This window comes from Rhinatrema bivittatum, chromosome 1 (assembly GCF_901001135.1).
Source record: "Rhinatrema bivittatum chromosome 1, aRhiBiv1.1, whole genome shotgun sequence".
NCBI lineage: Eukaryota > Metazoa > Chordata > Amphibia > Gymnophiona > Rhinatrematidae > Rhinatrema > Rhinatrema bivittatum.
Window position 1 is genome coordinate 262255519 of NC_042615.1, and position 17617 is coordinate 262273135.

Here is a 17617-nt window from a genome sequence, read left to right on the forward strand (position 1 = left end):
TAATACTTATGAAGTTAACATAATGAATAGAAAATTTGACAGAAACACAAATGACCAAAAAATAGAAAAAACACGTTCTAGAATTATTCACATTAAATCATAGTGAACATTTCTAATTTCAGCTTTAGGAAGGATATTACATATTGAAATGTCAGGATGTCAAAATGAAAATATGTGTTGAAAATAGTTTAGTGGGCCAAAACAGGGAATTTGTGAAGAAAAAGGAGCTTATAAGAAACCTTATAAGAAAACCTATAAGAAAAAAACACCACTCAGTTTCATAATTAAGTCCATAAGGGGCCAAACTATTCAGTCTAAAAATCCACTTCTGCTCACAGCGGATCAGAATCTCAGAAAAATTGCCTCCCTTGGGTGGTGGGGACACAATGTCAATAATAAAGAACCTTATGTCACTTTCAGAATGACCTAACATGCTCCAGTGAGATACCAGGGGGGCCGTCTCCCGGTTATTTCTGACATTTGAACGGTGTTCTATTATCCGAGTCCTAATTGGATAGAAGGTTTTCCCTACATACAGTTTCGAACAGGGACATAAAATGACATAAATTACTCCTTGAGTCTGACATGTTGATGTGAATTTCAATTTGTATTTAACATGAGAAACAGGATGTTCAAAAATAGATATAGAGAGCGAGAGAGGGCAAACTGAGCAATGCCCACAGGGGGCATGACCCAAAGGTTGTACAATGGTACGCTGCATATGGTCACCGAGGTGTGTGTGAATCAGGAGATCTTTCAAATTCCGACCCCTACAAAATGAAAAGTGAATAGGGACATTGAATGTACCAAAAAAAGATAATATTGGCCAAAAATGACGGATAATGGAGGTCACATTCTGTATATGAGTTGAACAGGGCAAAATGCAGTTAATATATTCTTCCTATGTTCGGCTCTGTGGCAGAAACAAATAAGCATGATGTGCATATAATGGCCCTTAAAGAGTCTATGGAGTATGCATCGAGGGTACCCCCTTGCCTAAAGCCTCAGTGTCATCTGCTTAGCTTCATGTATAAAGTCTGATCAGGAAGAGCAAAGCCATCTTAATCTTAGAAGCTGCCCAGCTGGAATATTAGTCTTTGGGGCAATGGGATGATGGCTATCAAACCTTAATAAGGTAATCCGGTCAGTGTCCTTACGAAATATGGAGGAGTGAAAATTACCATCAATTAACGAAACAGATACATCCCTCGACAAATACTCCATAGAGCCTTTAAGCAGGCATTAAATCCGTCATTTTTGGCCAATATTATATTCTTTTGGTACATTCAATGTCCCTATTCGCTTTTCATTTTGTAGGGGTCGGAATTTGAAAGTTCTCCTGATACACTCACACCTCGGTGACCATATGCAGCATACCATTGTACAACCTTTGGGTCATGCACCCTTGTGCGTGCCGGCAGCCTATGCAACATAGGCTCGGCGCACGCAGGGGGAGCTTGGGGCAGGTTTTCAGGGGGTACACACGTATCTTATGCGCGTACCCCTTTGAAAATCTGCCCCTTAGTGTATTTGGATGTTCAGAAGGCATTTGGCAAAGTCTCCCATGAGAGACCTCTAAGAAAACTAAAAAGTCATGGGATAGAAGGCGATGTCCTTTTGTGGACTGCAAACTAGTTAAAAGACAGGAAACAGAGAGTAGAACTAAATTATCATTTTCTTCATGGATGAGAAGTTAAACAGTGGAATGCCTCAGGGAACTGTACTGGGACCAGTGCTTTTCAATATATTTATAAATGATCTGGAAAAGGGGATGACAAGTGAGGTGATCAAATCTGCAGATGACACAAAATTATGCAAAGTTGTTAAATCACAAGCGGATTGTAATAAATTGCAGGAGGAACTTGCAAGACTGGAAGACTGGGAATCCAAATGGCAAGTGAAATTTAATGTGGAGAAGTGCCAGCTGTTGCACATAGGGAAAAATAACCCATGCTGTAGTTACACAATGTTACGTACCATATTAGGAGTTACCTCCCAGGAAAAAGATCTAGGCGATTTAGTGGACAGTATTTTGAAATCTTTGGCTCAGTGTATGACAGCAGTCAAAAAAGCAACCAGAATGTTAGAAATCAGAATGGTGAAGAAAACAGAGAATGTTATAATGCCTTTATATCGCTCCATGGTGAAACTGCACCTTGAGTACTGTGTGGAATTCTGGCCGCTATATCTCAAAAAAGATATAGTTGTACTGGAAAAGGTACAGAGAAGGGCGACCAAAATGATAAAGGGGATGGAACGGCTCCCCTAAGGAAAGACTAAAGAGGTTGGAGCTGTTCAGCATGGAGAAGAGACGGCTGAGGGGGGATAGGGTAGAGGTCTTTAAAATCATAAGAGAACTAGAATGGGTAACTGTGTTTCGCTTATTTACTCTTTCAGTTAATACAAGTACTAAAGGGCATTCCATGAAGTTAGGAAGTAGCATATTTGAAATAGATCAGAGAAAATTCTTTTTCAGTCAATAGACAATTAAGATCTGGAATTCCTTGCCATAGGATGTGGTTAAGGCAGTTAGTGTAGCTGAGCTTTAAAAAGTTTGGACAAGTTCCTGAAGGAGAAGTCTATAAACTGTTATTATGTTGACTTAGGGAATAGCCACTACTTATAAGAACATAAGAAAATGCCATACTGGGCCAGACCAAGGGTGCATCAAGCCCAGCATCCTGTTTCCAACAGTGGCCAACCCAGGCCATAAGAACCTGGCAAGTACCCAAAAACTAAGTCTATTCCATGTTACCATTGCTAATGGCAGTGGCTATTCTCTAAGTGAACTTAATAGCAGGTAATGGACTTCTCCTCCAAGAACTTATCCAATCCTTTTTTAAACACAGCTATACTAACTGCACTAACCACATCCTCTGGCAACAAATTCCAGAGTTTAATTGTGCGTTGAGTAAAAAAGAACTTTCTCCGATTAGTTTTAAATGTGCCCCATGCTAACTTCATGGAGTGCCCCCTAGTCTTTCTACTATCCGAAAGAGTAAATAACCGATTCACATCTACCCGTTCTAGACCTCTCATGATTTTAAACACCTCTATCATATTATTGTCTTGTAGGAAAATGCAGACAGGGGAATAAGCTTTAGGCTCACTAAATGTAGCAACGTTCTGTTTGGATATTTGAAAAAAAAAGATATTCAAATTTTCCTTTTTGGACCTATCCTCAATACAGCATTTAGGTGTATAAGTGGAAGTGCTGATATTAAGGCTAGTCTTTTATAAACTGGGTGACAGGAATTGTGCAGTTTATAAAATACCACGTATTTCTGCTCTGAAAGTCGATGTGAATGTTTCAGTATACATGAATACTTCCAATGCAAGAAAACGCATACCTTTTCTACTTATTGTATTCGCATACATGCGTATCTTTTAGATGCGTAAAAATCTATGGGTAGATTTTCAAAACTAGCACGCGTCCATGTGCACACACTACCCGGCGCGCACACAAGAACGCCTGATTTTATAACATGTGCGTACATGTTATAAAATCAGGGGTCGGCTCGCGCAAGGGTGTGCACATTAGTGCAACTTGCGCACGCAGACACCAGTGGCCTTCCCCAGTTCCCTCTCAAGCCGTTCCAATTTAGAAGCGGCCTGGAACTTCCCTACCCCCAAGCCTGACCTTCCTACCCCTTCCCGCCCACATTGACAATCTTCTGGTGGGAGACAAGCATCAGGGCTCCTTCTGGAACCCTGCAATCATAGAGCCTGAATCTGGCCACTAGGTGTCGTCATTGCTTAATGATGGTTAATTTTTCCTCTCTCCTCCCATCCCTCCTCTGGAAACTGACTCCTAGGTAGAGATGTGAATCGTGTCCTCGATCGTCTTAACGATCGATTTCGGCTGGGAGGGGGAGGGAATCGTATTGTTGCCGTTTGGGTTTTAAAAATATCGTGAAAAATCGTTAAAATCGTGAGCCAACCCCCTAAAACCCACCCCCGACCCTTTAAATTAAATCCCCCACCCTCCTGAACCCCCCCCAAATGCTTTAAATTACCTGGGGATCCAGCGGTGGTCCAGAACGGCAGCGGTCCGGAATGGCCCCCTCAATTGAATCCTTTTGTCTTCAGCCGGCGCCATTTTGCAAAATGGCCACCGCAAAATGGCGGTGGCCATAGACAAAAACGATTCGACACAGGAGGTCGTTCTGGACCCCCGCTGGACTTTTGGCAAGTCTTGTGGGGGTCAGGAGGCCCCCCCAAGCTGGCCAAAAGTTTCTGGGAGTCCAGCGGGGTTCAGGAAGCGATTTCTTGCCGTGAATCGTTTTCCGTACGGAAAATGGCGCTGGCCATACGCGTATAGCCGGCGCCATTTTCCGTACGGAAAATGGCGCCGGCAGGAGATCGACTGCAGGAGGTCGTTCAGCGGGGGTTCCGGACCGCCGCTGAATGACCTCCTGCAGTCGATCTCCTGCCGGCGCCATTTTCCGTACTGAAAATGATTCGTGGCAAGAAATCGCTTCCTGAACCCCGCTGGACTCCCAGAAACTTTTGGCCAGCTTGGGGGGGCCTCCTGACCCCCACAAGACTTGCCAAAAGTCCAGCGGGGGTCCGGAACGACCTCCTGCGTTGAATTGTTTTTGTCTATGGCCGCCGCCATTTAGCGGTGGCCATTTTGCAAAATGGCGCCGGCTGAAGACAAAAGGATTCAATTGAGGGGGCCGTTCCGGACCGCCGCCGTTCTGGACCACCGCTGGATCCCCAGGTAATTTAAAGCATTTGGGGGGGGTTCGGGAGGGTGGGGGATTTAATTTAAAGGGTCAGGGGTGGGTTTTAGGGGGTTTTAGTGTGCCGGTTTTCCTGCCCTCCCCCTTCCCCCGATTTACAATTTTTTAACGATAAATCGGGGGAATTGGTATTGTATCGTGGCCCTAACGATTTTTGACGATTTAAAATATATCGGACGATATTTTAAATCGTCAAAAAACGATTCACATCCCTAGGCATCTTCAGCCCTGGCTGACCCAGGGAGCTGAAAACCTAACCCAGGAATCAAGCCCAGGTCCTTCCTTCATGGCGGTGCTCAGCACTGCCTCTGAGGCACCAGGCTGGCTCTGCTGTTTGTGTTTCTTATTAAATATTTTATATTCTTTTTCCAGCATTTGCATAATGTGAAACACATCTAAGGTTAAGGTTCTTACTTTAGTACTTAAAGCCTTGTATATGAATGCCCACAGCTATCTGTCTAAATTGTTCCATCATTATACACCCACTAGAGCTTTGCGCTCTTCTAGCTCTTGTTTTCTTGAGGTCCCCAATCTCAAAGTGTTACATTTGCAGCCTACTCGTAAGTGGGCTTTATCTAGTATTGGTCCATTTCTTTGGGACTTACTTCCTGAGAAAATAAGGTAAATACAAGATCTCAAGGAATTTAGAACGCAGCTGAAAAGTGTTCTGTTTTGTGAGGCATTTCCATTATAGTGTATGATTGATGATTGTTTTATAATGTACTTTTAATTATATATATTATGATTTGCTTTTGTTTTATTGTAATTCTCCTAACTTGATTGTATCATTATAGGTGAAACATAAATAGTTTTAAATAATAAATGAATACATCTTTCTTCTCAGCCACACTGAGATTTTCTAAAAGCTTTTATTTTATTTTATTTTTCCATTGAATCTAATACTCAGGAAAGGTATCAAATTAACAGCGCAAGGTGCCTAAGTCTTCCATTACCCACAGAACAGCTGAAGCCATGCAAGCTTCCTAATACTGCCCTGCCAGTCTACCTCAGCCCTGCTGTGGAGGTATCACCCATAAGAGCAAGAGGACACCTCAGTCTCCCTGCCTGTGCAATTGTTACCTGACCTGCTGAGGCTGCCAACAGTGGCGCCAGTTGGTGTTCAATTACAAAGCTGTTTATTCTTGTTTATTACTTGATCACCTGAACTAAGGCCACCAGCTGATTTCCCATACTGTAGGCCACTCTAGGCTCTCAGATGATAATGACTACTGGTCTGAACTGGCAACCTAACAGGGAAAGGCTGTGTAACCATGTGCCGATTCCCTTTAGATTTCCAGTCACCTGACTTCAAAACCTTTTTAAGTTTGTCTCAAAATAGTATAAAAATGTTTGTTACAGCTTTAAAATGAGCCACTTTTCCCCACAGCACATGATTTTGCAAATACACATTTTTCAGAATAAAGCTAAAAATAGCAAAACAAAAATCAGCATTTCCACATGGACCATACATTGAGCCAAATTTGATGTGCATTTCGAGGTGTGCCAGATTTTACCATGAACTGGTTTAACAAAAGGGCATACAAGTGATTCACCTTTAAACATGGAAGCCCATATTAATTCCTGCCTCACCAGGTAATTTTTTTCCCCATCAGTTTGTTTCACTCTTCACCCAGCAATGACCTCAGGATGGAAAGACTGGAAATGAAACTGTCCTTGCCCAGTGTCAGGACTGAGTAAATGAAAGTAGATCATGCAGTTCATTTAGGAAGAGCAGTGGGCAGGAAACAGATGGCCAGAAAAGGGAACACCACAAGCACATGCTCGAAGACTTCTTTCCACTCACTTTCAAAGAACTTAACACATTTTCCCAAGCAATCAGTCCAAAAATGCTGCCCTGGGCTGAATTTGCACAGTCATCCGAGCAGCCTAATGCTCCTCACAGCGGGCTACCAAGCAAGAGAACGGGCATCTGTCTACAGGTCGAGATCCTCCTGCTGGCTACAACTGGGAGTGCGGCAAGAAAAAGGACTCATACCTCCTGTGGACTTGCTAAAGGCCAGCGTTTCCCCACCAAAGAGGATGATAATAAGACACAGTTCTGTAGTGAGCTCTAATTTGCACATGATGGCCAAAAAGTGCTTGATCAACACAGATGTGGGCGGCAACAAAATTTTAAAAAATTGGAAGGAATGCCCAGCCTAAATGGAGCCCTGCTGAGAAGGAAGTCATCTCTTTCTGGTAGTCATTTGGATCTCAGCATCAATACTTCAAAAATCTTGGGCTATTATACTATCATAATATTCTTTTGTGAGTTTTGTTAATATAGGGACAAATGCACAGAATATGTCAACAGATATGGACTATAGGACCCATCTAGTCTGTCTAGATTACTTCCTAATTGTACAGTCATTTGCATGTGAGAATTTATTTTGCTAGTTTAGAAAGCAAATGTTCTAGGATCCTAAACCATTTTATTAATGATCTCTCTTTCTGGCTTCAATCTGATTGTAGGGAAACGCAGAACAATGAAAGCATTACGCCTTTGTCTCCTGGCAGCACTGTTTGGCCAAGGTATGGTAAATGTTTATAGTGAGGATGCTTCAGCTACATATATCTAGAAATACTGAACATATTCTATTTAACTTAGGGATCTCTGTATACCTGATTGTTTTCTAACTGATGGAAATATAACAAAGCAACAACAAATAAAATGCAGAAATGAAAGCAAATAACTGTACATCAGGCAAATCACATTGTCTTCACCGATATGCACATCGATGAGTCCTATTGCACATGGAGCACATTATAAATGAGTTATAACTAGGCAACCCATCTAGGGCCACATCCAGGAGAGAAGCTGAGTCAGTCCTGGCTTTTATCCTATTGCACTCAGGCAGATGTGGTGCTGTTTTTCTTAGAGAAATCAATCGGGACACCAAAACTTCAGCTATGAAATGGGCAAAAACAGTACAGGGCTAGCCTGTTCCCTTTGATATGGAGCTATATGGCCACCATATGCAAAAATATGCAACAGAATATACGACAATGTGGGATAGAATATACTGGAAAAAATGGTTTTATGCTCATGTGCGTGAAGCGAAAGGCAAGCAAAAAATGCAAAGTCTGTTGTACAAGTTGCCTGCCTGTGATAACTATCTAGGCCTGGGGTTCTCGAGTGCCAGCATGGCTGTCTCAGTCTTTCCTTCTTTCCAGACAGGTATGAAGATTGCCTTTTATTACTAGTATAACTAACTGCAAACTCTTGGGAAGGGGCTTGGCAAAGAGGCATTATATAAGAGCACCAATACTATTATTATTATTATTATTATTATTATTGTTGTTGTGAACGATTAAGCCTCTAGCAAGTAGCTTGGCTGCATGGATGGTGTCAAATGACAGGATTTGGATTTCTTGGATCATGGTCTGATATTAAGTGATGAAAGTCTGCTGAGAAAAGTCATGGAAAGAGTAATTTTGCCCACAGACTCACACCCTAGAGAGGAGAGCTTTATTCTAAGCTCATTGAGGGATGGTAACAAAAACCCACAGGAACCAAAATGAAGTCTTGGAAATGGGGAGGAGAGTTCTACATTCGCAGGTGGATATCCTAAAGAAGTAATACTTTGTAAAGCATTTAAAATACCAGATGGAAATTGGAAGAGCACGAGCAGGGGGGAGCAAGGGCACTGATCAAGCAGCAGCAGAAGGATTGGTTTGTTTCCTAACATAGAACAGAAAGGAAACAAGAGAAAAAGAGGTAGAAGAGCAACTTGGAAAGTCGTATATGAACTTGCTCATAGTCCATCTAACAAAATCATTGACCAAGAAGCTATCGCAGAGGGAGAGATTACTGATGGAGAAGAAATAACTGAATTATGTTTCAGTGATAATTCGGACTCAGGTGTAAATATATACTGCAAGAATCTGTTCTTTTCAGAAGGGATAAGACAGGTAAAAAAAAAGGAGGAGTAACTTTATAAGTTAGGAACAACATTAAAATCACAGAGACAGCAGATGAGCAAGGAGCAGCTGAGTAGAGATGTGAATCGGAACCAGAATTGGATCCGATATCAGTTCCGATTCACATCTCTACAGCTGAGTTGCTGTGAATTGCCTTGAAGGAAGCCAAGAGATCTCGGTAGGTGTAATCTATGGGCCTCTCTCACAAGGATCAGAGGCAGACCAGAGGCAGGGTGCAAGCTATTCAAAAAAAGGCATGCAAAGGGGAGGTGCTGTTAAAGGTGGAGAAACGAGGGACTGCTGGATCAACTACTAGGAATGTCCATTTCTTTGCAAACCAAATTTAAAATAAGCTACCAAACACCCCTTTTTTCATTTATAAACTAAAAATAAAATCTTCTGAAATTTGGATTTTTTTTAATTCTTTCTTTTCAGGACAGCACATGCTAATTAGCAAATAGCACGCACTATTTCCAAAATTAACAAAATGGAAAAAAACAAAGAGAGCTCTCTCCCACCCCTCCATCCCACAGTAAAATTAAATTCCGCCAAAAAACTCCCCTGAAACAAAATGAAAGAAATGGTTTTGGCCTGCATGCCAGCAGCCCAGCACTGAATTGGTGGGGGCACCCAATGTTAACATGTGTGGGCACTGAGCTGCTCCTACCTGGGTCTCCATCTCCACCCTACCTCCACCTCTGTCTTTTCCCCCCATCCTTTGTGTGTGCCTATAGGGCAGGAGCAATCCTCAGTCACTCCTGCTCCACTGCTGCTGTTTCTCAAAATAGTCCTGGCTGACCGGAGGCTGACACCATTTTGAATTTTTGCCATACAAGAAAATGGTGCCAGCTAACCAAAAGGCCAAAAACATTTTGTTGCATGGCAGAAATTTGAACTCGGGTCTGCTGGTACTAATTTGAGAAACAGCACTAGCTGGCTAGGACTGAGTGGGGTTTGCTCCTGCCCCATGAATATCCACAACAGATGGGGTAAGAAGCAAAGCCTCCCATTCAGGCTTCCAGTCTACAAAGCTTCTTCAGGGACTTTTCCTGGCTTCGGCAGAGATGCAGGACAATGCCACCTACTGTAGACCTTCTGCAGCTGTTCTAGCTCCGTAAGATTAACTGCTACTTGTAGCCACATCTTAAGACTGCTGGCTGGGGAGAGGATGCTTATTTATTTAGATTTTTTATATTCCACTTTTCGCACTTTTTTCAATGCTTCAAAGTGGATTACATTCAGGTACTGTAGGTATTTCCCTATCCCCAGAGGGCTTATAACCTATGCTTTGTACCTGAGGCAATGGAGGGTAAAGTGACTTGCCCAAGGTCACAAGGAGCGACAGCGGGACTTGTGGAGGTGGCAGCCTAAAGCCAAAAGTGAAAGGGCACAGGCCCAAAGGCCCACCCATGACTATGCCTCCTTCTGCACACCTCTCTCATCTGGGAAATACTGGATTCCTTGCAAGAACTCATTTTCAAGTAACTCATTGAAAAGCCCAGTTGTGGCAAGGTGACATTGCGCCCGGTTCTAATACATGTGGAGACAGTATCACAGATTTTATAGTAGAGCGATCGCCATACTGTGTGGCTCAGTGTAAATACTAGATTAGAACCAAATGATGCTAGAACAAAGGCCCTTGATTCCATAAGGGCTGACTTTAAGACCAGCTTGTCAGGAGTAGGGGATCTAATGAAGAGGCGCTAGGGCTAGCAATACAAAAGAACGTGGAAATGGTAAGAAATCATTGTGTCAGGAATGCTCGCAAGGGGAAGAGGATGAAGAGATCACTGTGATTCTGTAAAGAAACAGGAGAAAAAGTACGAACCAAAAAGAATAGCATCCAGAGAATACCGAGAGAAACAGGAGGAGAGCTGGCAAAATTGTCCTGAGAAACAACGCTAGGAGGAAAGGATGATAGAGCAGGCAAAGGCTCAAATGGGGGAATATATTGCCCAGTCAGTAAACCTACAGGGTAAAGCTTTCTCCAGATATAAAAGGGGAAGGGCTATTGAGGAATAGTAAGAATTAAAGAGGAGGTCAGGTTTAGTGAAGAAGCATGCTGATTGAAGGCCAGCATGGTATAATGCCCTGAAGAGAGCAATTTACATGGTCAGGGGGGGGGGGGGGTCACAAAGGGACAATCTTTCCAATCTTGATTGATTAATTTGATGACGTAACCAGAACAGTAAATCCGGGGGCAGTAGATGTAGCCTATCTGGATTTCAGGGAAGGCTTTGACAGGTTGGTGAGGGAGCTGGCCAGGCTGGGAGCTGGAAGAAAAGTTATGAACTGGGTGAGAAGCTGGATGAGCAAGAGGGCTCAGAGAGCGATGGCCAGTGGGATGCACTCTGGTACAGGGAACGTGACCAGCAGGGTGCTGCAAGAATCACTCCTACCCCAGACCTCTTCAATGTCTTTAAAAGTGACATTGAGGAAGGGTCAGAAGGGAAAGTGGGCCTGTATGCAGGTGACAGGAACATTTGCAGGGGGGGAGGGAGTAGATAAAATGTAGGGCTGCACACTGAATATTTTCTGTTTGGTTTTGTTTCATTCTTTATTTGTCCAGCTTTGGTTTTGTTTCATTTATTTAAAATGGAAAAACAATGAACAAAATTAAAAAGAAAAAAGAAAAGAAATATGTCTCTCTCTGCCACTACCACTAAAACGAAGCGCCTCTGGGTTTGTTCACAGTGCACCCTGCACTCCCCCCTAGCCAAGAAACAGGAGTACTGCCCAGTCTCTCCAGCCCCCACCTGTCCCGGGTGAGCCAGGGGCTCTCACCTGCCCCTTGCAACCTGCAGGTGGGGGAATTGAGGTCCAGTGAAGGGGCAGGAGCTTTCATGGTAGGAGAGTAGCTACAGATCTGGCACGGGAAGGAGTTTGCTGGATGCAGAAAACTGGGTCAGCCACAAGCACTGCTTGGTTTTTCAGCCACAAGCCCTGCTTGGTTTTTTTTAATGCAGGTGCCAGCTGCTGCTGCTGTATTTTGAAAATTTAACAAACTGAAAAGAAACACAATTTTCTTTGTTTTTCTTTCATTTTCAAAATGAAATTAAACAAAACAGGAAATTTCACTTCAAACAAAAGGGCATCCCTAATAACGTATGAAAAATAACTAACATTTTGGGAAAAGTGGTCAAAGATAAGGCAACTGTGCTTTAACCGCCAAAATGTGAAATCATTTATTTGGAATGCAGAAATCCAAGGGCCAAACACTTTTCTGGAGGTGAGGAATCAATAACCATCAAACAAGAAAGAGAGCTGAGGATCATCTTCTCTGATGACTAGGGATGTGAATCGTTTTCCATATCGTCTTAACGATAGAAATCGTGTGGCAGGGCAAGAAAATCGTCTTAGGCACGATTTTTTAGTTAAAAAATCGTTAAAAATCGTTTTTTCCGATTAGTGCGCACTAACTGGGAGTTAGTGCGCACTAACTGAAAATGATACAATTTGACACTTTTCAGGTCAGTTAAGGTCAGTTTAGGAATGAATATGTATTCCTATTGGCTGCCCTCTTATTTATTCATGTTACCAAGTTTCCTACTGACAGTATATGGGGGATGGGAAATGGAAACAGTTGGTAGCTTGACAAAACAAGTAATGTGATCAGTCAATGTGACTAGAACTTGTGCCCTAACCCTGATACCAGGGGTATTGTGATCTTCCTGCACACAGTGCCCTATCCCTATTAATACCAGGAGTGTTGTGATCTTCCTGCACACAGTGCCCTATCCCTAATACCAGGGGTGTTGTGATCTTCCTGCACACAGTGCCCTATTCCTGATACTGGGGGTGTTGTGATCTTCCTGCACACAGTGCCCTATTCCTGATACCGGGGGTGTTGTGATCTTCTTGCACACATCCCGGTATCAGGGATAGGGCACTGCATGCAGGAAGATCACAACACTCCTGGTATTAATAGGGATAGGGCACTGCATGCAGGAAGATCACAACACTCCTGGTATTAATAGGGATAGGGCACTGCATGCAGGAAGATCACAACACCCCTGGTATCAGGGATAGGGCACTGTGTGCAGGAAGATCACAATACCCCGGAGGAGTGAGGGTCAGGCAGCTCCCCCCTGTCTGTGAAGCCAGCCTCTCACTAGTAATGCAGGGAGGGAGCTGTCTCAGACTTCACCATCCTCCCCCCCCCCCCCCTCACCCACACACCATTCACTAGCTGGGACATGGGGGAAGTCAGGAGTGAGGGTCAGGCAGCTCCCCCCTGTCTGTGAAGCCAGCCTCTCACTAGTAATGCAGGGAGGGAGCTGTCTCAGACTTCACCATCCTCCCCCCCCCCCCCCCTCACCCACACACCATTCACTAGCTGGGACATGGGGGAAGTCAGGAGTGAGGGTCAGGCAGCTCCCCCCTGTCTGTGAAGCCAGCCTCTCACTAGTAATGCAGGGAGGGAGCTGTCTCAGACTTCACCATCCTCCCCCCCCCCCCCTCACCCACACACCATTCACTAGCTGGGACATGGGGGAAGTCAGGAGTGAGGGTCAGGCAGCTCCCCCCTGTCTGTGAAGCCAGCCTCTCACTAGTAATGCAGGGAGGGAGCTGTCTCAGACTGGTATCAGGGTTAGGGCACTGTGTGCAGGAAGATCACAACACTCCTGGTATTAATAGGGATAGGGCACTGTAAGAGATGACTGTAGTAGATTGAATAAAGATCTGATGTTTCTGCTCTCCTCACACCAAACAAAAACAACACACAAGCAGAGAAGCCCTTCTTACAAAGCTGAGCTAGTGAGTTAAGTAGGAGGAAAAGTAAACATACTTGTGCCAGTGTGGCTACTTAAAAAATACACTTACCAACAATCAATTACATATATTTGAACTGTGTACAGTTCCAGCCAGGACCACCTTTCTAAAATGCACAGTGATTGGCAAATTCAACATGCACTAGCATTTCAGGTGCCTGCTACAAAAATAATAAACAAAGAAGTTCTAGTCACGTGAGTGCTGATCATTACATTACTTTTTTTGTCAAGCTTCCAACTGTTTCCATTTCACATCCCCCCAACCATTACCTCAGTATTAGCCTTGGTAACATCAATAGATAAGAGCACAGCCAGCCAATAGGAATACATACATACATATTCATTCCTAAGTGACCTTTACTGACCTGGGAAGTGTGAACACTTTGTTTCATTTTCTGTTGGTGTTCGTTAGTTTCCAGTTCCATTTCCCATCCCCCCAACCATCACCTCAGTGGTAACCTTGGTAACATCAATAGATAAGAGGGCAGCCAGCCAATAGGAACACATATTCATTCCTAACTGACCTTCAGTGACCTGGAAAGTGTTTATTTGTATCATTTTCAGTTAGTGCGCACTAAATCGAGTTAGTGCGCACTAACGGGGAGTTAGTGCGCACTAACTCGAGTTAGTGCGCACTAACACGATTTAACGATTTTTAACGATAAATCGTTAGAATTTCTATTGTATCGTGTTCTATAACGATTTAAGACGATATAAACATTATCGGACGATAATTTTAATCGTTGAAAAACGATTCACATCCCTACTGATGACCTTAACGTAGCCAGTGTAATAAAGCAGCGGGAAATGCTAATAATATACTCGGGTGTCTAAAACAGATGATTCATTAGTGCAATGAAGGAAGTTATATTTCTTCTCTACAGCTCTCTGCTTTGAACCCATCTTGAGTGCTGTGCCCAGTTCTGGGGACCTCACCTAAGAAAAGGACATTGACAAGAGAAAGCCAGCTCAGAGAAAGGTCCCTGCATTTTAAGCCATACACAGAGAGACTGAGACAGCTAAAGATGTATTCTCTAGAAGAAAGAGGGTGACTGGGAGACATAAAAGAAACATCCAGATGTCTAACTGGTGTCAATAGAACAGCAGAACTCATTTCCATAGACTGAAACGCTCAAGGACAAGGGGTCATCCATGTGAAGCCGGTAAGAGGGATCTGAACCGGAATTTGAGAAATACTTTTGCACCGAGAGGGTGATGGACACCTGGAGCAGACTTCCAGTGAAGGTTACAGGAGACGAAACAGTGACAGAAATAAAAAAATGTATCGGATAGATACAAAGGGGTAGATTTTCAAAAGGTTTAATTGGATAACTCCCAAAGTTAAACATCCAAAACAAAGGGGTTATGCTGCCCAATGCCCCTCTATCCAAAAAATTAGTGAGTGATCCGTCTCAGCCCCCATTCTCACCCCCCCAAGATGACCCCCAAGCTCTCTCAAGAGGAGAGCATAGGCTTACCTTTTCCCAGCATGACGGCCAGCATTGCTATGACAAGGTATATAAAGAAGTTTCTTCCACTATTTTATTTATTGATTTATTTTGGATTTTTATATACCGACATTCTCAATACAAGTATCGAATCAGGTCGGTTTACATAGAACAAAACTGTCGCAAAAAAGGCGTTACATTAAACAGCGTTTCTTAACATATGAGTAACATATAACATATAACATATAAATATAAATAATACAAATTAAATATTACATAGACAATAATAATAATAACTCGTCAACAGGACGTGGATAAATGTAAGGAATGTTTAAAGCGTGAATAAATATCTTGAATAATTAAAGGGGTAGTCTAAATTATGTGGGTACATAGACCTTGTTGATGTGCAAAAATCCGAGTTATATATAAGACTATGGTCTTTATTCACCAAGCATTTTTTCCCCATAGACACAGAATGGGAGAAAAGCCTTAATGAATCAGGCTCTGTGTTTGTTGCTATGCTGTGTGTATGCATGGTGTTACTTTTTCTTCACTTTTCGTCACAGGTTTTGGGTCTGCTTGGGATGTGTTTTACCCAGCAGGACTGCAAACTGTACAAGGCTCCTGTCTTTTGATCCCGTGCACGTTCATCTTCCCCAGCGATGTAAGCACACCTGACGGTATCACTGCCATCTGGTACCAGGATGAGGACGGCCAACGAACAGTTGTTTACCACTCTGACAGCAATTTGGCTGCATCGAAGTTTAAAGACAGGACAGAGCTCCTGGGTGACCCCAACAATAAGAACTGCACTCTGCTTTTAAGAAACGTAAAAAAAGAGGATGCTGGGAAATATAATTTTAGGTTTGAGATATCTGAAGTAAACCGCTGGCTGGATATGAAAGGAGTTGTCGTCACGGTTACTAGTGAGTATCTAATTTAGTCTTCCACAGCATTATACAAAGTTAATACCCCACACATATAAGATTAAACTGGATAAACAGGTGGCTGTGGACATGAACAATCCTATGTTTAGTCGTCTTGATAACAGATTGTTAATGGCTGACTTTTTTTTTTTTTTTCTATTTTAGGAAGAAAGGCAAGACTTTCCCATTTGCAACCTCGTTTTTCATATTGCAGGCTGGGTTCAAGTTAGTTACATTGAATATTAGGTCATGATCAAAACAAAGTCCCGGCAGGGGATTCAAACCATTCTAGCAACCTTTCGGTTGTGAAAATGAATGAGGCACTATTTTGAAAAGGGACAGCATGAAATATAATCTTTGTAAAGTGTGGAAACTTTACGGGCCACCTTTAAATTTGTGGGGAAAAAAATTGTTAAATGGCTTCAAATCAGTACGCTGTAAGGATTTTGCAATAATGCATCTGTTACCAAAGGATTTAATTTCCTCAATTCCTGAAAAGGCAAATATTCCACAGAAACAAACATGCAAGAAAAAGTTGGAAAAAAAAAATCCCAAAGCACTTACACGTTAGCCCAGTTAGGTTGGGGCAGAAGTCCTACAGTGCTTTTGCAGTAGTGTTTCACTGCACAATATGTTCTGTGGATTTTTTTCTCTTTCTAAAATTGCAAGCAAACAGGTCCTGGGGGCAAAAGAATGACTGCACAATTCTGAAGCAGCACAAACTATCTTGCAAGTTCTCTGTGCTTTTGTTTGCCCTATTTTTGACCCAAAACTTAGCTCTGGCTTTTAATCCCTTGGATTCCCTTTATGTTAACAGTCATGCACCTGTTGCTGTGTATGCAAAATCTTTTTTCTGTCATTCTACAATAGTTTTACAAATTATTCAGAGTAGTTAAATCACAAGTGGACTGTGATAAATTGCAGGAGGACCTTGCAAGACAGGGAGATTGAGCGTCCAAATGGCAGATGAAATTTAAAGTGAACAAGTGCAAAGTGATACATATAGGGAAAAAAAAAACCCTTTCTGTAGTTACATGATGTTAGGTTCCATATTAGGAACTACCACCCAGGAAAAAGATCTAGGCATCATAGTAGATAATATATTGAAATTGTCAGCTCACAGTGCTGCAGCAGTCAAAAAAGCAAACAGAATCTTAGGAATTAATAGGAAGGGAATGTTGAATAAAATGGATAATGTCATAATGCCTCTGTATCGCTCCATGGTGAGACCACACCTTGAGTTCTGTGTTTGATTTTGGTCACTGCATCTCAATAAAAGATATAGATGCACTGGAGAAGGTACAGAGAAGGGCAACCAAAATGATAAAAGGAATGGAATGGCTCCCCTATGCGGAAAGGCTAAAGTGGTTAGGGCTGTTCAGCATGGAGAAGAGACTCCTAAGGGGGGATATGATGGAGGTCTACAACTCTTTGGGTACCCAAACACTAAGATCCCATGCTAATGATGCCAGTAGTATCAGAGGCCATTCCCTAAGTCAACTTGATTAATAGCAGTTAATTGACTTCTCCAAGAACTTCTCCAAACCTTTTTTAAACCCAGCTACACTAACTGCACTAACCACATCCTCTGGCAACAAATTCCAGAGCTTAATTATGCATTGAGTGAAAAAGAATTTTCTACAATTAGTTTTAAATGTGCTACTTGCTAACTTCATGGAATGCCCCCTAGTCCTTCTATTATCCGAAAGAGTAAATAACCGATTTACATCTACCCGTTCTAGACCTCTCATGATTTTAAAGACCTCTATCATATCCCCCCTCAGCCGTCTCTTCTCCAAGCTGAA

General features: G+C 42.6%; 1 protein-coding gene across 2 annotated transcripts in view; it reads left to right on the plus strand.

Moving 5' to 3' along the window:
- SIGLEC1 (sialic acid binding Ig like lectin 1) overlaps nt 1-17617 on the plus strand; it is a 147272-nt gene that overhangs the window by 5962 nt on the left and 123693 nt on the right. For both annotated transcript variants that reach the window (XM_029594240.1, XM_029594246.1), the window contains exons 2-3: nt 7218-7277; nt 15453-15812. In XM_029594240.1, the coding sequence (XP_029450100.1) occupies nt 7232-7277; nt 15453-15812 (406 nt within the window). In that variant the 5' untranslated portion in view covers nt 7218-7231. The remainder of the gene's footprint in view (nt 1-7217; nt 7278-15452; nt 15813-17617) is intronic.